Consider the following 22,884-nt stretch of genomic DNA (forward strand, 5'->3'; position numbering starts at 1 on the left):
TGTGTTTTGTTCTGTCATAAAAATGCTTATCCATTTTTATGGAGTACAAAATGATTTAAAACTAATATTAGAATGAAAGTTTGTTTATTTTTTATTTTGTTTGAGATTTTTTCTTTGTAACATTTATGCCATTTGTTTTCACAACTTATTAACAGATTAGAATTTTTCATTAAAGTCTAGTAAAATTAAAAGGTTTTTTTGTTTGTTTTTACGATTAATTTAAAACAAACAAAAGAAATGCCCACATTAATTTGATTAATCCGAACTCTCACTGTAATGTAAAATAAAGATGTTAAGAATTATTTCATTGAAAAGTTTCATTATTATATGCAGAATGTGGCAGTAAAACCCCATGATTACATAACTATATAAAGTAATGTGGCAGTAAAACCCCATGATTACATAACTATATAAAGTAATGTGGCAGTAAAACCCCATGATTACATAATTATATAAAGTAATGTGGCAGTAAAACCCCATGATTACATAACTATATAAAGTAATGTGGCAGTAAAACCCCATGATTACATAACTATATAAAGTAATGTGGCAGTAAAACCCCATGATTACATAATTATATAAAGTAATGAAGCGTTTGACCAGTATAAAAATTACAAACGTGCATTTAAAATGCATGTCATGTTACACGTATAAACGTTTATATAGCTGAAGTATATAAATGTCAAGAAACGAAAACAATAATTGGAACTGCACACCTACTATAGTATTGTGGAAACGAACCTGTTTTAAATGTCAGATTATTCGATTGGTACGGGGGGTAAGAGTATTAAAAGGGGAGGATAAGGTCCATTTTGGGGTAGTTTCATCCCCAGCAGTCTCACCCACTTACCGCTGTCTCTGCTCATAAATAACAGGAAATTAAATAATTTGATCTATTTCATTAAGCATAAAAATCTTATTGTTACATTCGCGAGTCTTTTATTAAAGGATTTTTCAAATCCTTACTCCTTTCTAATAACCATGTTGTTTTGCTGATAATTTCGGAGAAAAATAAATCTGTCACAAACATTTGATAGCTTATTACTACGGTGGCTAGGAGGGTTGAGACGTGCGACTCTGAATCTCGGTCGCACCAGAAATGATCGTCCTTTCAGCCGTGGGGCGTTATAATGGACAGTCAATCCCACTATTCGTTGGTAAAAGAGTAGCCCAAGAGTTGGAGGTGGGTGGTGATGACTAGCTGCCTTCCCTCTATTCTTACACTGCTAAATTAGGGACGGTTAGCGCACATAGCCCTCGAGTAGCTTTGCGCGAAATTCAAAACAAACAAACAAACAAGCTTATCACTACAACTTCCAATGTAAATAATGATCTAGATAGAAAAATCGGTATAATTTGTGAAACTATTGTATGTAAACCAATATTTGTAATAACCGTTATTATAAATTGTATTTTTGTTTGCATGTTAAAATATGTTTATGTTAAGAAAAAAAATTGTATGCAACAATATTGTTGACAAAAAATATATAAATATAACACATATTAACATTTAAGTACCTTCTAAAATAAAATTTCCAGATATTTGAAATAGTGATACATAACATAATAAATCGGAGACTCGTCTGAGGTAAATTACACTACGTAACACAAATTTTGTTCCTGGATAGAATGTGTTATTTATTAATTGCTTATGTGACCTGGATAATGAAATTTAGAAATTTCTGTGTAAAAACGGCAAATTTGCACATTTTTATTTACATAATGTCTGAAAAAAACACATATGAATCAAGATTTACATGTATTTATACTAAAGTTATACAAAAATGTTTAGAAGTGAGTAGTTTTTCAAGATTTGTAACTGTAATTTAAATCACTTTCACGTATCAGCCCCCAAATATAGTCTCCCGTTATGTTTTCGTTATACGCTCACTGGTAGCGTATTTAAATTAAAGTAACACCATTTATACTTAATAAAAATGAAGTTGATAAATACTTCCAACAATTTCAGAAGGTTAACCAAACCGTGGAATGGTCCACCGAAAAATGGTTATTATTGTTACAGAATGTATTAAATGATAAAGCACAAAATACTTCTCTCCTCTTTCTCTCTAGAAAATTGTATGGATTATGATAAGGTTAAAAACAACAAGTTGAGACCTATCGCGAAAAGCTTCGAGGTTATCGCAAGCAAGAAAATTAACCTTATCTGGAATTCGTCCACAAAAAAGAGGTTTATTTTGATCGATGGTGTAATTCTATGAATATTAGCAACATGTTCAACAAATTAATACAATTATGTCTAACTGAGGAACTTAAAAACTGTGCAAGTGACGACGTCAAAACTTAGTTGTATGAAAAATGTTGAAAACTATAAGATCAGTTGCTCTTCCTGATAATCACACTTTAACAGATAAAACAACTTTTCATAAGAAGAAATTCCCGCCATCTCAGAAAAACTTGTACCTGTTCAATTCACTAAAGTATAGGATTCTTCTAAAACGTCCAACTCCTATTATTTGAAATCTTCTGACAGTCAGGATAAGACTTCATCAAAATCATCAGAGCCTATCTGTCATTTTTTGTAAAAAATAAACAAACCTGATCATGTTATGTACGATTGTTGGTGTTCGAAAAATAATGAGGAAACACCCAGTTTGTTTGTGTACACATACGGACATAGTTTTACTAGATCATTCGTTGTCGTTGATTTGGCCACTGATAAAAAGGTTGATGTAGTTAGGGAGAAATTTAGACATTTTGTGTCTGTTAGTTCTGTGTCTTTGACAAATGACACTGCTAATTTCATACCCACACGTATTTTACGTAATAGTAGGATGACCCAATCATTAATATTAGATGTATTGCCTTTAGATTCGAGTTCTGTCAGTGATGGGTCTGTTATTTTCAAGGTATTGAGGATGACTTTGTTAATTTTCCTTTTCATATAATTTATTTAGCATCAGACTTAGTTTCGGGATCATTTGTGGTTGGAATAAGACCTACTCTGCCAATTCAGGGTGGATCAGTATTGTTGGAAAACGATTTGAGTGGGGAAAGTTATTGCTGAACCTCATGTGGTTAGCGAGCCGATCACTGTTTCATATAAGGATGATATTGTTGTTGAGGAAAATCCAGACGTGTTTCCCTCCTGCTCTGTGACTCAAGCACAGGTGAAGAAATTAAGCCAAAAACAAATCTTAGACACTTTTTCAGACGACTAGGTTATGAATTTGTCTCAGACTTTTTTGATCCGACAGAGGTCTTGTGAATAATTGCTCTACTAATAATTCTTAAATAAGTCTTAAATAGACTTGTGAAGAAAAAATGCAATGTTGCCAAGGAAGAATGGATTAACACCCAGTGTACAGAGATTGAAAATAACAAGGTAAAAGACAGCAAATATATGCATAAGAAAATTAGTGAAGTGACAGGAAAGACTCCATCAGCAAAAACAGGATGCTTAAAACCTAAGAATGGAGAAATCTTGATGGATAAAAAAGATATACTTAACAGATGGTCAGAATATATTGGGGAACTATACAACGACAACAGAAGCCCAACCCCACACATAGAAATAGACACAGAAGGCCTTCCAATTATGCCTGATGAAGTAAAACATGCAATGAAGAAGATACATAAAGGCAAAGCAGCTGGTCCAGACGATATACCCATTGAACTTTTATTAGCCCTAAAAGAAGTGGGAATCCAGGAAGTGACGAAACTACTGAACACTATTTATGACACGGGTGAAATACCGGAAGACTTTAAAAAATCAGTCTTTATTGCATCGCCGAAAAAGCCCGGAACAACTGACTGTGAACAGCACAGGATAATTAGTCTAATGAGTCATCTTACCAAGGTTCTTTTAAGAGTGCTCATGTCTAGAATGAGGAATAAGATAAGACAAGATATTTCTGATACTCAGTTTGGATTTATAGCCGATAAAGGCACTAGAAATGCAATTTTCGCTCTAAACATGCTCATGAAAAGATTACTGGAAGTACAAAAGGATTTATATCTATGTTTTATTGATTATTCTAAAGCCTTTGACAAAGTGAGACATGGTGACCTATTCGACATGTTGTCAGACTTGAACATCGATGCTAAAGATCTAAGAATCCTTAGAAACCTTTACTGGCAGCAAATGGCAGCTATCAAAATTGAAAAAGAATTGAGTGAATATAGACCAATTGAAAGAGGGGTGAGTTAGGGATTTGTATTTTCCCCAGATCTTTTTAACTTATACAGCGAAATAATCCTACGAAACATCAATGAACATCAGGGAGTCAAAGTAGGCGGATGCAATATCAACAACTTGCGCTACGCTGATGACACAGTCCTCATTGCGGACTCCGAACGAAATCTACAGACTCTCCTCACAACAACAGTAGACGAGAGTGAAGAAAAAGGCTTGCAGTTAAATGCAAAGAAAACAGAGTGCATGGTTATCTCAAAACAATCAATTACACCCACATGTAGCATAACCGGCAAGGACGTGAGAATAAAACAAGTCGAAAGCTTCAAATATCTTGGATATACTATATCATCAAATGCAATGAGTGACCCAGAAATAATTAAAAGAGTTGCAATGTCCAAGGATACTTTCAATAAAATGAAGTCCATATTCACAAACAGGAACATAACAAATGTCACTAAAATTAACACCTTGAAATCATATGTATGGTCTGTTCTCTTATATGGCTGTGAGAGCTGGACACTGAACAAAGATACAGAAAAAAGATTAGAAGCTGCTGAAATGTGGTTCCTTAGAAGGATGCTAAAAATATCATGGACTGAAAGAAAAACAAATGTGGAAGTCATGGAACTGGCAGGATACAAAAGGTCCATCATGAAAACTATAAGAAAGAGACAAATGGAATTTCTAGGACACATCTGTTGGAAGAATGGGATAGAGAAACAGATGCTATGTGGTAAAATAGAAGGGAGGAAAAGTAGAGGGTGTCAACGAACTAAATATATCGACAACCTCAATAACTATGTCACCAAGAACTCAATAAGCAACATCGAGTTGATAAGGAGGATTGACAACAGAGAAGTCTGGCATGCCATGGTCGTCGATGTCTGCCGCAGATCTGACACATGAAGAAGAAGAAGAATTTTTCGGTAAGTGACAATGATGGATTGAGGAATCTGGTTCACCTGGTGAAGTTCCGTTTGCTAAAAGCAAACTGATCGACGATCAATAAAGGGATCCGCACATCTCTTCACATTTAAATATGCACACTTAAAAGATGAACTGTAGAAAGTTCCAAATGGTCACTTTTCAACAATGGTGTGTTGATGAGAAACTGGAGACCACCAAATGTGCCAGCTTCAGAGAACTGAGTTATGGTTTATCAAATTGTTGTTTTCAAGGCATATCGTTCTGAAATATCGAAAGCTGCCTATGAACTTTCCATGGGATGTCACCTAGGTGTCAACAAGATGTGTGACAAAATTATGAGACATTTCGTTTGGCCAAAAATTAGGCAAGATGTTTCCCAGTTTTGTAAGAATTTTCATTCCTGTTAAGTGGTTGGAAGACCTAACCAGAAAATTTCCATTGCTCCTTTAAAACGTACCCTAACTTCAAGAATATTTCAGTCATGTGATTATTGATTATGTTAAGCCAAAAAATAACATTTGTGTTTAAGCACTTTCACATGTTGTGTAATTTTATTATCGTATGGTTATTCGCATTAATTATGTTATATGTTATCAATAATTTTGAAATTGTATAATTATTTGAGAATGTAATGTATTTGATGTATTGTTATCAATATATATATACATACATATGTTTAGAGAAACATTCTGACAGATTTAAGTGAACTAAATCGAAAGGAAGAACTGCGTTAAAAACAGCAGATTCAAACCTCTGACTAATTATATTAGTTTGTTGTAACCAAAAACAAGCCAAAACAAAAATGCTGCACTAATTGAAATGACACCAAGGTACAACATATAATGTGGGATATAAAATGTATCCTACGATCAGGAGGTGACTGTGGAAGTAGGATCAACATTGCGATGGGGATACACTCTCAGTCTTAACTTTCATTCGCCAGTCTCACATAAAGAAATAAAATAAAGTCAAGAAATAACAATAGAAGTTATAGATATAGATATAGAAATTAGGAAAGCGAGAAGTAGGTACGTAAGTCTACAATGACCCACATCTATATCACCCTTCACTGCCTGCAGACAGTTATGGAAAGCTGACTGCTCTCCAAAGTAAAGAAGAAGAAAAAATAGCTGAAAAATAAAAATAAGGTGCTACCATTTGGGGTGAAAAAGTTAAAAACTTACCTCTTCAAGTTAACATTCCAACCCCATTGTGGTAAAACGGCACTAACTGGTTGCCCAGTGAAAAAATTATACTAGTATGAATAGTCCCATCCCGTTATTTAAATAAACTAGTGCAGCATCAAACCATCACCTATTTATTCAGCCTACTGTTACTATCATGCTCTAAACAAGCCTTTATATGCAGCAATGTGAACATCCGCATAAAATAGTGCCAAGTTCTTAAATGATCTCATTCATAATTAAAAATAATTATTAGAAGTTGCCGGCTGGTATAGCGGTAAGTATACGGAGTTATAACGCTAGAATTAGCGTTTCGGTTCCCCTCGGTAGACTCAGCAGAGTCAAATGTGGCTTTGCTGTAAAAAACACACATAGTTATGAGGAATTTTAGTAAAATTTCTTTATATTTATTTAATATATTATTATATTTATTACAGAATGGTTTAATGATTTATTTAAAGTTTCTTTATTAAATCTATTAACTATTAATTTTTGTATCAGTATTTTAACATTATTTATTATATATTATATAATTTATTATATAATATAATCATATAAAATATTTATTATATAAAATATTTAATTATTGTAAATACAGAAACTTAATACATCTTTTATGATTTTGGAGCTAAATCTTCTTTCTTCCAGTTATATTTCTATATCTATTATTTCTATTGCTATTCCTTCACTGTATTTCATTTTTTTATCTGAGACTGGCGAATGAAGGTTAAGACTAATAGACGTGTATCCCCACTACAATGTGGGCCCTACTTCCGCAGTCACTTCCAAAACCTAGGGCATCTTTTATATCCCACATTGTAGCTTGTACCCTGGGATCCTTTCAGTTATTGCAACAATTTTTGTTTTTTATTTTAAGTTTATTTCGTTTTCGGTTTGTTTTTGGTCATAACAAACTCGTATATAATATATTTTAGTTTAAAATTGTCTAACGCCAATTTATAATTATGTAAAGAGGAAGATGTAACGGATTTACTGTTATGTATTTACTATAATATCAACGTTTGTTTCATTTTAATGCATGTAGCATATATTGTTGGATGTGTATTACGCAAGTCCTTTCTGTTTTCTAAATTTATAGAAGATTCTCGATCGCAAGAATAAACAATATTAGAAAACACTAGTGTGTCTTCAAATATTGTTGAACGTTCGAGAATCTCGCCTAATTGGTATAAAATCTATCCAAGAGACAGTAAACTAATATTGGCTGGTCATTACAGTCAGTGTACTATAAGCCTCGGAAACTATAATTGTGATACACACTTATTAATGGAAACTATAGAATTTGGCCAGGAACGTTTATATATTTGAAATATTACAAACCGTTAGACTTCAGCAAATTAACTTCGGATGTCAGTATTTCTACGAGGACATCTTCGTGGGTAAAAAGTCAGCTTGTAAGCGGTGTGAGGCTAGCCAAGAAAAGGCAGCTATCTAACTTAAGCCAGGTATAACAACATCAACTCAGAATTAATTTGTTTGTCGCTGACCTGGACCATCGATATAATATTCAGTTCTAGACCATATAGAAGAATCAGTAAGTTTCTAAGCTTGTAAAACTCTTGTATGTAAACCATTATTTGCAATAATCGTTATTATAAATTGTATTATTGTTTGAGTGTTAAAATATATTTCTGTCAAGAAAGAAAATTGTGTATATTAATCTTGTTGAAAAATATAATATACTTAATACATACTGACTTTTAATTAACTTCTAAATAAAAATTAAGTTTCCGGCTGTTTTAAATCGCAATATGTAACGTAATAAAAAGGAAACTCGATCGAGGTGAATGATTACACGTAACATTATAAATTGAGGGCTTGTTCGGGATAAATTACGATACGTAACATAGGTTATACTTTCTTGCTAAAATGGGTTCAAAATACACAGACTTATATAGCCATCTACAATAAATCAGCTCAATAACCTGAGCGAAGACGGGTACATTCACTAGTATGTATTAGTTCTGCGTCAAAAGGGATTCTTACTTTAGAATCGTCTGATTTGTGTCTTGCACTGGTACCAAAACCTTTCTTTCGGTTCCCAGATAAGTATTAATATCGAAATTTTCCAGGGCTCAAAATAGTGTTAATACAAGTCTTATATATATATATATATATAAACGTATGGGTTTCGGTAGGAGAAAACTAAAGAGTTGCCTGTCAGCAGAAGTACGCAATTACAAATTATGATTTTTTTTTTTTTTCGGGTTTGCTTGTTTGTTTTTTAGCAAACAAAATTTAGCAATGTAAGACTAGAGGGAAGGCAGCTAGTCATCACCACCCACCGCCAAGTCTTGAGCTACTCTTTTACTAACGAAGAGTGAGATTGACTGTCACATTATAACGCTCTCACGACTGAAATGGCGAGCATGTTTGGTGTGACGAGGATTCGAACCCACGACCCTCAAATTACGAGTCGAGTGCCTTAACCACCTGGCCATGCCGGGCCTGTAATTACGCACAAAGCTACAAAATGGGCTATCTGTACTCTGCTTACCACGGCTATCGAAACCCGGATTATAGCGTTGTAAGTCCGCAGGTATATCGCTGTGTCACTGAAAGGTCTTTTGTTTCGGAAGCTGCTTGAACATGCCACTTAAGGAATGACTTAGAAGTCCTATTAATTAATAAATAATCAAACGTTTTTATCTTCATAAGCTGTACCTTTTACATAGCGTCTCAAAAAATTGTTTATAGTGTGAGAAATAAGCAATGGTAAGAACATTAAAGGCCACAGTGCCTGTGTTTTAGTACTTTTTAATGCATGATTAATATTTTGATTATGCATCCATTTAATATACATCTAAAATATTCCTTTTGTTATTCTGTTCATTTACTCTAAGTTCTTTCCTATTTTATTAAATGAACTTTATTATATAATTAAATAAAGTGATTAATTGTTTCTAAAATGATTTTGGATATAAAAAATCTAGGTACTTAGATTTGTAGTTAAAAAAGGGCAAAAATATAACCAGTCCTGCTTAAAGGTCCAACGTTAAAATCTGGGTTTCGATACAGTGGTGGGCAGAGCACAGATAGCCCATTGTGTAGCGTTGTGCTTAATTCAAAACAACAGATTAAAGGTCTATGGATAATAATAACAATAAATCTAATTATCATTCGAATGCCTAAAATTAAGGTAACCAATTTTGTTTTTGCAAATTATGAATTTATTTAACTATTTTCGACAAAACTGTTCATTTTTATTAAGAATCGGTTTCAAAATCATTTATATGTCTTCAGCTAGCTGGTTTATCAGCAGGCACGAGGAATTATAAATTCCTTGTAACGGGCAGGGCAGATAGGCTGTTGCGCGGCTTTACGTTTATCAGGGTAGGGCAGAGATAGTTCTTTTCGTAGGTTTTGCGCTTAATAATAAATAATAACGTCGTTTAAACAAATTCCCAGGTAGCGCTTTGACCTTTAAGAATGGCGGCATGCATAAGCACAAGTGCGGGTTCTGTATTCAGATCACTTGTATTTTTCTCCACAAGGCAAAAGATACTTGATTTAAAGATATTAACAAGATTTGCTTCAAGTTCGACGTATGCAAAATCGTCAAAAAGAGAGTTTTTCTCTTCAACTACTAAGCGTTTTATCGTTGCAAGCATTTTCGGAAGTTTTGTGGGAGGGTTTTACGCATATAAAACTTTTCCCGGCAATATACTAAAAAGTGGCGAGAGAAAACATCAATATGTAGCATCATATTCAGAGATTTTGACAGATAGTTATATTGCTCCACCAGATATAAAACCTTCTAGACATGTAAGAAATTATAATAATTGTGTAAAGTAATATTAGCTAGTTTAATTTGAATCTTAACTCTTAGCAATTGGGATATGAATTTACTATTTACAAAGTACAGTGTATGTGGTATATAATTGAATTGGTTGAACAAACTCGTTAATTTCGTTATAAGAATATGCACATCCTTTCAGTTTTCATATTCTATGAAAGTCCCAGAGCAGAGGTTTATATGGAATCGAATATCAATTGTGTACTACTTTTAATTTTAAGGCTACAGTTGCAGTAGTAACATTAAAGAAATTAGAATATAATATTATTTTGGGAATGTTGTTATATGTGACTGATACATTTAGTTTCTGCTTCTTTCATTAATTTCTTTTTAATGAACTTTTGTTTGGTTAATTAAAATGTGTTATATAAAGTACAGGTCCAATTATAAGATACATTAAGGTTCTTTGGAAAATAGTTTTTCAGTTGTAATTAGATTTTAGGGCTGCATGGGTCACATACACACAACTTTTTATATTTCAAGGTAATTTCTTTGCATGAAACTATAGTACGCATTTAAATTATGTGTGTGTATGTATATCTATATAATTTTATTGAAATTCAGTAGTAACTTTCTAAATATTTTTTTCAGGTAAAAGGGACATCTGATGCTTTAGACTTAAAACTGAGCTTATTTCAGTATCAAACTTGTCCTTTTTGTTGTAAAGTTCGAGCGTTTTTGGAGTATTATGGCATTCCGTATGATGTTGTAGAAGTAAACCCTGTCCTACGTCAACAAATTAAGTTCTCAAAGTACAAGAAAGTTCCCATTTTACTCATTGAGGATGAGAAAGGATGTCAGGTAAAATTATTAGAAACTCATGTAAATGTTTACCTGCAAGTAAGTTGATATGTTATTTTTTGTTGCTATGCTGTCGTATAGTAAAAACAGTCATAGAACCTTTTTTAATTTCAGTAAACTTTTTGTGTTAGTGCACTTTTCTTAGATCTACAAAGTTGAAATTAATTTCTTTATAAAATGTATGCACTTTATTAATTTTTGTTGAATTAGGGAGGATTCACATATAGTGTGTGTATTCATTAAAGCAAGTCCCAAAACACAGTATGATATTTATTTGCATTTGAATTTCATCTACTTTATGTAAATTAAGTGATATCTCTATATTAAAAGCAATTAATAGTATATTTATGGGATAAATATTTTCAATTTTTAATTAAATGAACATAGTTCTTGACAGTAGAAATATGAATCTTTAGATATATCAACCCTGGGTGTCTGGAAGGGGGAACTTTCTTATTTGGATTACAAGTTCCTAGATATAATTTTGGTATCATTTTGTTCTCTATTATATATCTTATGGATGCCAATACACGTAAGGAAAATAATTAAAATAAAACAAGTTAATCTAATAATGTTTTATTAACTCAATAAATGCTACTTTTTTATGTCATTTAAATTCAAGGAAAGCAAATTTATCTTTTTTTTATGTATATGAGACAGTTGCAGCTAAACATCCATAATTTACCATATAGGATTTAATATCAGTGTATAAGTTTATTCCCTTTGTGTTTTTTACTCTTGCACCTTTCTATAGTATTGTGAACACAGGATGTATTAACCTGCAGTATCCTTCTAGTGGTCATGCCATTGTTAAAGTAGGTAACTTTATCCCAGTTAATAGTATTTTCCTCATAACAATTAATTGAGTTTGTAACTGCTACTCTGAATAAGTTAAAGAATTATTTTGCTCTACTTTTCAGCAACTTAATGACTCCACAGTGATTATCAGCATGCTGAGTACACATTTAATTAATTCTAAGGTGGGATTAGATGAAATAGCAAACATGTATGCTCCACTCAAGTACATTGATGAGGAATCTGGGAAGGAAGTTACAGAAGTTATGAACAGATATTTCCTCATGTTTGGTGACAAGATTCCTCTGTCCAGATCAGAAGAGGAAATTAAGTAAGGCCAGTTTGAGAGTTTCTTAGTTTTTTCTGTTCCTTTACAAGTTATTTTGAACTATAACATCTTGCATAAAACTGTGGACTATCATTACATATTTCCTAATGTTTGGTAAAGTGAAGTAAAAATGACTTCCAAGGTACATTTGTTTTCTTATACAATAACCAAAAGTTTTATACTCTAAAAGATGATGACTGAAAAGTCTTACAGTAGCTTGTCCAAAGGCTTGTAGAACTAAAAACCAGGTTTTTGCTATTCATGATGTGCACAGCACAGACATCCCTTTGTGTAGCTTTGTGCTTAAAAATAAGAAATGTAAAATCTGAGTGATAATTACTCAGGTTTTAGATTTCTGGATACTGGTGAAGTATTTTCTGTCACTGGAAATTATGTTCTTTTTTTTTGCTCATGGATCTCAAATTTGTGTTCTATTTCATTCAGGGTGGTTTAAAATATAAACAAAAAATATATTTTAATTTGTAATTTGTATAAAAATTGAGCTTTCTTTTATCAAAATCATCATGATAGACAAAAGTGTAAAAATGAGTCAGTTGATTTTAAAATTGAAATAGCATATACATTTGTTTTTCACTTTACAGACATATATGTACACACATTTTTCTTACTTCATTCATCATTTTCAAAAATCAAGTATTACAATAGTTTTCATATGTACTAAAAGTGCACCAATACCATGTGGGTTTTCATTTTTATTGAAAGTTTAATTTATGTCAGGCTTAGTGTTTTGCCAAGAGAAAAAAAACAAGATCTCCATTCAAATCCTTGTAAAAACAAGTATTAGTTGGTGCTTAGATCTAAATTATAGATTATATAATATGAAACCTGAGCAATAAAAAGAACATGAAATTTTTATAGGTAATTAAATCTTGAAATGAAATTCTTATAAAACATTGTTGTCATATTCCTCCTAAAATTATAGGTAGTAAAATAATTTTTTTTCACACACATATACATGTATATAAATAGTCCTATAATACATGTTATATAAAATCATTACTCATCAATGATTGCCTGTGTATTCCAAGTAGTTGTACTGGTGATAACTCATCAATGATTGCCTGTGTATCCCAAGTAGTTGTACTGGTGATAATCTTCTTTAATTTTACTGTATTCTATGGTTTAGGGTGAAAATAATAATAATTAAGATCTAATATTGCTGTTATTTTCATTGTAATAGGCTTTTGTTAGCAGCTGTTGATAAAAGTTAACATAAAAATATCTTTCAGAGAGGAAAGAAAGTGGCGAAGATGGGCAGATGATGTACTTGTTCATTTGCTTTCACCAAATATTTATCAAACACCTAGAGAAGCCTTACAAGCTTTTCATTATTTTTCTGAAGTTGGAGAATGGGAGACTAATTTCCCGACCTGGGAACGATACTTGGTGATCTATGTCGGTGCAGCAGCCATGTATTTGGTGGGGAAAAGGTTGAAAAAAAAGTAAGACCACTCATTTATATAGAAATATTTGTCTCTTGTAAAGAATGTGTGGAACTTGTCGTATATATGACTTATTAACTTGGAGAAATGTCAAGTTTAGGATTTATTTTGAATTAGTCCTAATTAATAGGAAAACTCGTAACTTTGTGTTGCAGTAGCATGTTAATACTTAGTATCTCATACCATGAACTTCTTTCTTGTACTATTCTAGATATTTTCCAGAACCACTTGAGGCTCTGCAGAATTTTGAGTGGACTAGTATTTAACTTTTTTTTTTATAAGTCTAAAAACATATATATATATATCCTGCCATTACATATTGGTAATCATTTTTCCAAACGTTTTTGAAATTATTATTATAAAAATAAATACACACACACTTTTTTTTCTTGTAATCAGTTATGACTGTTTAGTCTATTAACATTTTAATTTTACTTCATCAATTTCAAATCATACCCACTAGTTTAACAACAATAACAAAACATATGAATAATGAACTTTCTATAAATGAGTTAATAAAATAAGGGTTAGTGATTCATCAAATAATTGCAAATATTGTTTTTATAAATAGATTTAATTTTTCCTAAAATCAGACACTCACTTTGTTTTATATAATATTTTAGCAATACTATTTTATATCTGTACAGATACCATCTGAAAGAAAATGTGAGAGAGTCCTTGTATGATGCTTGCAGAGAATGGAATACAGCTGTTGGCAAAGACAGAATTTTCCATGGTGGAAATATGCCAAATTTGGCTGATCTGGTTTGTTTCTCTTGTAGCAAATTTTTTTCCTTTATTAAATTATTATGAAAACGGTTAGTTATACACAAGCTTATCAGATTTGTTTGCATTAAAACTATTTATTATAAATGGCTTTTTCAAGTCAGGATAAAAATCTTCTGCACAGTTTCTGGGAGAATCATGACAGTAGAACAGATAGGTTGCTATATTGGTAATTGTTATTTTTTTAATTTTTGTATAAAAAACTAGACTTATCAATTTTTATAAAAATTTTGTAGGCAGTCTTTGGTGTGTTAAACTCCATTGAAGGGTGTGAAGCTTTCCAAGACTTACTGAAGAGCACCAAAATCGGACCATGGTACTTTCAGACTAAAGAGGCTGTTATTAATCATTATGGAAGCAAAGCAACAGAAGCTAGAATTAGTTAAAACTACAAACGTAGATAATTTTATATCAATTTTAATTTCAATTGTTCTGTTTATGTTATGTACATAAATGTACAGAGTATCTGGAATTTACAGGTAAAGGACTTCATAAGTCCTTGTTTTAACTTAATCCTGTGATAATTTATCAGTTGCATTTTGTGAAATTAAGAAGCATAAATACAGAAGTTATAAAAATGAAGACAGCATTGACTTATTTATGTTATGTACATAGTACACATTCATAACATAATTTGAATTGAGTGAAACTTGTTTTTGTCTGGACAGCAGTGAAATGTCATAATGTTTTTGTGCTCCAATACTTTTGATTTCAGTCTGTTTTTTAACTTTTCTGAATCAACAAAGTGGTGCAGATTTAATAAATGGTTTTGTTTGTCAGACTGAAAAAAAAAATTAATGTTATTCTATTCTTATGGAATTGTTATAGTCCAAAATAAGTTAAGAGTTGCTGATGCTCCATATTAGTCATCCTGGATTCAAATGTTTGGAATATTGACGTTAATGATGTATATTTAAGATGTTGTCTAATTATTTTAATATTTTGAAAGTGGAAATTGGCTCAAATGGAACACTAATATTTTCACCTTGTAATTATTACAAATGTTTTACTTTGGAATCCTTACAAGTACGAGAGCAAGTCCAAAATTAAAATTAAAGATCAAAGTGAAGATAAGATGTTTTTTGGAAAAAACGTAGTTCTGATTTGACAAATAATTTTCTAACTATGTCAGCTATTCATTGTGACACATCTAATGATGATGAATTTTATTCTGACATATCTAAATCTTGTTTTGTTACTTTAAATATGATGCAAATGTATAATCATAGATGCTTTTTTGATTTGTAGTTTTTCTTTTAGAATTATAAAAAAGTTTGTATTTTAGTAAGATACTCAGTGTTTGAGGTAAAAAAAATAAGAGTAGATTCTGGAATTTGGATGTAGCTTACAATTATATGGAATGAAATGTTATCAAATTTTTCAAAGTTAGAAATAAATGTTCATGAATCTCTAAAATGGCTGTTTTGTTTTCTTATGTTACCAAAAATGTTTAAATTTATTTTTATAGTTATAAAGTAATTGGAAGAGGTTTATTATTATGACTTTGTGAGACTCCTTATTCTCTCTAAATAATTACTTTAATATATATATTTATTTAAGTTGAGATTTAGTGGATATAAATTGTATTTTAATTTATTTTCTGACTAGTCTTTTATGGTGGTTAGAGACCTCAACTCTGAAACTATGGAGTGCAGATAAGAATCTCATTACCAAACACTTGTGAACGTTTACTTGTTGTGGCATTATAATGTGATGATCAATCCCATTATAGAATTAGAGTAGCCCAAGAATTGGAGCTCACAGGTGAACTTGGTGTTAATTTGTATATGGTTCAAATATTCCAGAAAGTCCACTAACTGATCTTCAGTGTTTAGTATTAACAGTACATCACCAATGTCTTGACACATGTTTAATAAAGATGGACATTTTTATGTTGGTTGTTATCAAAAACACACCTACACTTGACTCTTCACCCATTTTGACAGTCTTGTTCCAATTAAATTGAAAAAAAAAGAAAAAGTGAAGTGTCTTATGTCCTGTGCACAGTGAATCACCAGTTCTTGTGAACTTTTAAAATGAGAGTTATTCAGAGTAAAATCCATTATTAACATTCAACTTATTTCTAATCAAGTTTATAGATTTTACCATCAACAAGTATACCTATCCAAGCCACTGAACTATGACTTTGCGAAACTACAACTGGTGATCTCCAGTGATGTAGTGGTGTGGGATGATGTTCCATTACTGTTTTTTGTTTTTAGCCAAAATGCTGTTCCTTCACTATTTTAAACTTATCTGATTTTATAAATCTTAAACTTTGTGAAGTTTTGCCCATCCATAGCAGAAAGAATCATTAACCCTTTCATTCTAGTTGTAGGCAAGTTATGAAAGAAAATATTCGAAAATGCGAGATAAAATGTGTAGTTTTGTTGGTACTGATCACAATGGTCAGAGTTTATTACCCCTCACGTTTTTACACTTATTTTCTGCAGTTATGTTGTTAACAACTGATATAGAAACTCGAAACAAGATGAATAGTATTGTTGGGACTTTTCATTATGAACCACAAAATTCCAAAATAAATTTCCCAAGAGTTTTTACTTCCAATCATTTCACACTTATTTTCCTATGTTTATTTTATTGTTAGCATCTGAAGTAGAAATGTTCGAAAATGAAACAATGAATATCCACTCTTGGCACTGGACTTTTCTTGGTTTGTTTGTGGTACATTTATTGCAACAAACATCGTCTAAAGTACTGTGTAAAAGTGAGAGGAAACATTTATGGTATAGCTGTGTACAAAGTCTTATCCAATTCAATAACCCTGGTAGGTATTTGAATGTTAGTTACTTTATAAGGTGGTCAGTATTTATCAGTAACAGTGTATAAAAACTTACGAACATCCTGTTTCCTATTTTAAAATATACAATAACTGATAAATGCTTAGTTTCCAGTAATATAAATACCGCCTATTATTTTTAGCTAATATTTCTAATATAGCCTTCTTGTTAATCACTTTAGAAGTCTTACAGAAAAGGAATATTAATGACAATAGTTTAAACAGACGAATTAATTCATCTTTACATATGGTTTTTAAGAACTAATGAAGGAACATGAGGGCCAAAATGTTTTAGAAGTTTGTTTGTTTTGAATTTCGCGCAAAGCTATTCGAGGGCTATCTGCACTAGCCGTCCTTAATTTTACAGTGTAAGACTAGATGGAAGGCAGCTAGTTAGCACCACCCACCCCCAACTCTTGGGCTACTCTTTTACCGACGAATAGTGGGATTGATCGCAACATTATAATGCTTCCATGGCTGAAAGGGCGAGCATGTTTAGTGCGACCGGAATTCGAACCCGCGACCATCATATTACGAGTAGAACGTCTTAACCCACCTGGGTATGCCGGGCCGTCTTAGAAGTAAAGAATACCATTAAGAAAATGAAATTTCATTAATAACACTGACAGATAAGATTATTTCACAAGTCACTAGTTATGTACACCAACTTTTTCCCATGATCCAAATGGGTCATGGTCAGACACTTCTAATTCCATTCTAAACATAATTTCAGACCTTCGTACCTTATAAGTTTTTTCCAGACTTTGGAAAAAAAAATATACCCCATTTCTATATGTTTCAGATTGCTATTTTCAAAAACAACCACATCATACAGAGACTATAGACAACTATGGGTGCCATATTCAATCAAATTGGTATCCTTTGATTGGGTGTTCAAAAATCATCTCATGAAGTTCTTCCGAATGTGAAGCATGAACCTTATCATCGTAGAAATGAAGTTTAGGCTGTTGATCAACCATTTGACAAATCTCATGTTCATTAGCTTTATGTTCCTCTGATTCAAACAATGTATTCAAATGGCTTAGGTGTCAGCGTTCGGCAACTGATACATGAACAAAAGTAGCCAAGTCCAAGGAACTCGCTATGAATCAAGCTTAGAAGTTCTGTTAATAAGTTATCCAGAAATTCAAAAGTTCATTGTGGGAGAAAATCAATCTTTTATTATAATATCTTCAAATCTGGATTTCAATTACAACTTATAGTTATTATTTCTGAAATGTGTCTTTTTATAGCATAACGTTTAGAAACATATTGGGATCTATTGGTTCATCTTGACTGTTCTATCCTCTAACTAAATTAAAATAAATAAATTACAAAGGAAATTTTAAAGCCAGCCCTTATCATTCTTATATTTATTTAATTTTTATTTAACTAACTTAAATTTACTGCCCCTACAACATCCAAAGGCCAACCACCCTATTACAAAAATAAAACTGTCTCAGCTGAAGATGACTCCTACCTTGTCAAAATTTATATGTATATGTGTGTGTGTGTGTTTCCTTGCCTTGAAAATATGAAAACAATGTATGAACACTATAAAAATCTTAAACAGTTCAATCAGATCCCCTCTAACTCTTCTTTTTTGAAGATAAAACAATTTGAAAGATTTTAGCCTCTCCTTGTATTACAACCCCTCAATCACGGGAACTATTCCAGTTATACTTCTCTGAACCCTTTTCAACAATTCAATGCCCTTCCTAAGATAAGGAGCCCAAGACTGAACACAATATTTGAAATGTGACCTGACGAGTGGTCTGTACAATGAAACTGCAACTTCTATTTGCCCTGCCACTAACAACAGCACACTGCTTGAACAGCTTTAAAGAGTGATCGACTATTACACCAAGATCCTTTTCCTTCGTAATGATGTTAAAGTTATTTCCATCCAAATTATGCTTATAATTCAAGTTATGATAACCCACATGCATTATCTTGCATCATTATAGTTAAAGTCAACTGTTATTTACTTGGCTAACCCACTAAATCACCTAAATCATTTATAAAGCAGCAGCATCCTCTTCACAGCTCACAACACTCAAGACTTTAACATCATTTGCAAATTTAAGTAATTTATTGAGTATTCCTTCAATTATGTAATTTTTGTAAATGAAAAATAGCAAAGGTCCTAAGGCTGAGCCCTGAGATATCCCACTTATGACATTAATCCAATTTGACTCAATCCCATTTGTAATAACCCTCTGCTTTCTTCCATCTAGTTAGCTAACTTATCTACTCAAACTTCGAGAAATAATTATTTTTACAAGCCTTTTATGTGTGACTTTGTAAAATGCTTCTAAAAATCCAAATGCACTAAATCTATCTCTTACTTTCACATACATATGCAGTAACATTTTCAAAGAATATCAAAAGATTTATAAGGCAATAGTTTCCCTCAGTGAAATCGTGTTGGCTGCCCAATAAAACTCTAAACTTTGTTAAATGATTTGACAAAGTATCTTTTAACAGGCTTATCCAAACTTTTCCCACAACTGATGTAAGACTAACGGGTCTATACAATTACTGAGACAATTTTTATCACCTTCCTTAAATAGAGAAGTTACATTATGTTTGCTTTGTTATGAATAGTGAAGTAATAAATATTATTCATAGTAACACTTTAAACACGCGTTCCCTCAGTTTCTAAGTTAGTACTACACCATATACAAGCTCAAACTCTCGATTCTTGAATAAGAAATTAAATACCGTAATCAACACAGTTTATCCTCAATTTCACCTTCATTATGTGTTAGACCTGTGCTAAAAATTCACGATTTTTTTCAGGTTTAAAGATCGTAACCAGTTTTCTCAACAGCTGCATGTTATTTATGAATTATTCTGTTCAACATATGGAGTCACTTACGTCATAACGACTGTTAGAAGACTGGGAGATCGCTTAAAATAACACACTAATTCTAGGTTCAAGAACACTTTAAGAATTTTTCGGAATGTGATGTGGTCCGATCTTCCAACACGTTAAAAATAATTGGTAAAGTCTAAAACGAGACTATGCTATGGGTGAAGGAACACTTTTCAAAAGAAATTAAAATCAAATAATCAAGAAAACGCCAGCGAACTTTTACGTTCAATTAAGAAACCAAATGTCTAAATACATTTGTAAACCATGTTGAGGGGGTTGGTTTCGTTTTACTGCTAAAGCAAAGTGTGTCTATCTTTTCTTAACCTGAAGATGACCTAGAAAGGTCGAAACGTAAAAGTGATACCAGCCGTTCTGAGATATAGAAGTTTGTCTATGTTTGTATATGGTGCACTTGACATTGTTTCGATACAGCAAACATTTTTATTAGTGTCCCTCTCTTGTGGACAATGTTACATTTCCAGTCTTCAGAATACACGTGCTATTTAAAATGAAAAATGAAAAAATTCCACATTTCACCATGTTCGTGATGTCCTAAATTAATTGAAGGGTTATGATACTGACTTTATTAACCTTGCTTGGCCAGATCGAGCTCTGGATATAAATCCAATTGAGCACTTTCAGGAAGAACTTGGTTGTCGCTTTCGCCACCAGGATCCTTTGTTAATCCCCTTTAAACAAGCATTCCTCGGCAACTGTGTAAAATGGCCATGACACTTCCAGGCAACCCGTGAACTCTTTGCTACAATTTATCTAAAATCCTTGTGAAAGGTTATCCTACCCTTTGAAGAGGGGATTCTAATGAAATGAACAATCATTATAAAAGTATCAAACCACAATATCAAAAGTCTATTATCTGATGTAGAATATACAAAAAATAAACGAAACAAAAGTTTAAACAGGAACACAGTCAACTGTGATTCAGTATAATTAATCTTAGCATACGTAACTTTACTGATCTGAACAATCATCTTGTTAATCTCGTTGATGACGTATTTCGTCAATTACAATAAAATGTTGGTGGTACAATCATTTGCCAAATCTGTGCACGTGCAATGAATTAGGACGTTCTAGTATGAAACAGTACCAAGAAAGCACAAGTTGTACTGTTGGAAATTTATCTATATACGTATAGTAGACCAGAACTAGTAAACAAAAACGTGGTTTACGAACAGTTTCAAAGCTTTTATTTCAGGGTTAGTTGAGGAAGTGCATTATATACTTTATTTTTTACTTAGTGTTGAAACGGCATTTCACATTCAATCGTAAGTCCTTAATCTGGTCGATGGTTTAGTTTGTTTCGAATTTTGCGAAAAGTTATTCGATGTCTCACGGCAATAACCATCCATAATTTAGCAGTGATAGACTAGATGGAAGGCAACTAGTCAAGATTACCCACCGCCAACTGTTAGACTATTCTAAAATGTCGTATCACCATGAAAGTAAGGCTGTTTAACTTCGTAAATATACTCCATAAATGCAAATCATAAAAGAAACATCCACACTCACTTTGTAGTAAAAGAGCGCCTATTTCCCTATAGCAATCACATCGAATCCCTGACTTTAAGCATTTCAAATACGAAGACTTACGCCCCCCGTTAGTACAGCGGTATGTCTACGGATATATACAACGCTAAAATTAAGGGTTCGATTCCCCTTGGTGGGCTCCGCAGATAGCTCGATGTGGCTTTTCTATAAGAAAACACACGCAAACACAGGAAGATTTGCCGCTGTCCTACCGAGGTACGTGCGATAAAAGGAACCAGTATTTTAAAGTTGTGCTAAGCAAGTAGGAAACTACTGGGTTCATAACATAAAACACGATGTATGGTAAGATATCTAGTTTGTTTTTTTCTGAATGAAAAGTATCAGCTATACGAATCTATTAAATCGATAATTTAAAGTAATGCGAAGAGTTACAATTTTTTCTCTTGAACTTTACGCTATTTTCAATTTTCATATTTCGTTTTAATAAAAAAACAAAGAGTGAAAATGGCTCCTCTACTATCATATGTTGTCAATGTTTCAAATCAATCTCACATAGAATTTTTTAATACAACAATAACGAAAACGTGATCTCTATTGCTTAAATTTAATTTTTATTAAGTTATACGCTTTTACTGCTAAGTTCGAGAAAAGTTGAAATGATAAAAGATATTTTCTCATTATAATAAAAGTAGAACAGTTTTATATTAAGTCAGATGCAATAGGATAGGCACAAAAATAAGAATAACATGATACTTAAAAGTTAAAACGTATCCTTAAACTAAAATAGAGATTATCATTACAATACAAAAAGCTTAAATATGCACACTGAAAAGCTTTTTTCTGTTTCAGTTCAGTACAAGTGAAATTATTTACAATATCATCATATTTAAATTTTGCAACAATTCTGATTCACTGAGAGCATTAAGAGTGTTTTATGAGATTTCTGACCTGAAGTAATTTTTGACACGTTTTAATAGAAAAAAGGGTATTTCCCCTGAGCAATTCTTCACTGCCCAACTGTGATTTAGATTTGAAAATAATGTTTGAAGTTTCATTTGTCTTAAGTATTTCAGTAATGAAAGAGTAGATAATGTATTATATTTTATTCTTGACTGAAAATTATGGAAGTGCAGCGAGCTAGAATAACAGAACTTTCCAAAAAAATCTGAGTAAATATTAAGTTCGAACAACCTTCACAAATGTTCTGAAAATTACTTTCCCCACAATTTACGATACAGCCAGATGTGTCATGTATCTTTCTATATACCTCTCGTCTTTTTCTTATCTGGAAAATCAGGTTGTCAATAATCGATAATGATGTACCTCAAGTCTTCAGATTCATATTTACTTCAAGAGAATTTCTCGTCATCACGAATCATTAAGAATGTCTCGACCTCAAACTGTTTTCTTCTCAATTCCATTTCTTTCTCGAGTTCATCA

At 32.1% G+C, this 22,884-nt stretch overlaps 1 protein-coding gene across 1 annotated transcript; it reads left to right on the forward strand.

The window, feature by feature from the left end:
- Nucleotides 1–9,578: 9,578 nt before the first annotated feature.
- Nucleotides 9,579–15,676, forward strand: Su(P) (prostaglandin E synthase Su(P)). The gene is made up of 6 exons (XM_076503857.1): nt 9,579–10,056; nt 10,679–10,888; nt 11,809–12,014; nt 13,262–13,474; nt 14,122–14,239; nt 14,497–15,676. Exons 1-6 carry the CDS (start codon nt 9,721–9,723, stop codon nt 14,644–14,646), a joined length of 1,233 nt encoding a protein of 410 aa, XP_076359972.1. The 5' UTR covers nt 9,579–9,720; the 3' UTR covers nt 14,647–15,676.
- The last annotated feature ends 7,208 nt before the right edge of the window (nt 15,677–22,884 follow it).

This window comes from Tachypleus tridentatus, chromosome 6 (genome assembly GCF_004210375.1).
Source record: "Tachypleus tridentatus isolate NWPU-2018 chromosome 6, ASM421037v1, whole genome shotgun sequence".
Lineage (NCBI taxonomy): Eukaryota > Metazoa > Arthropoda > Merostomata > Xiphosura > Limulidae > Tachypleus > Tachypleus tridentatus.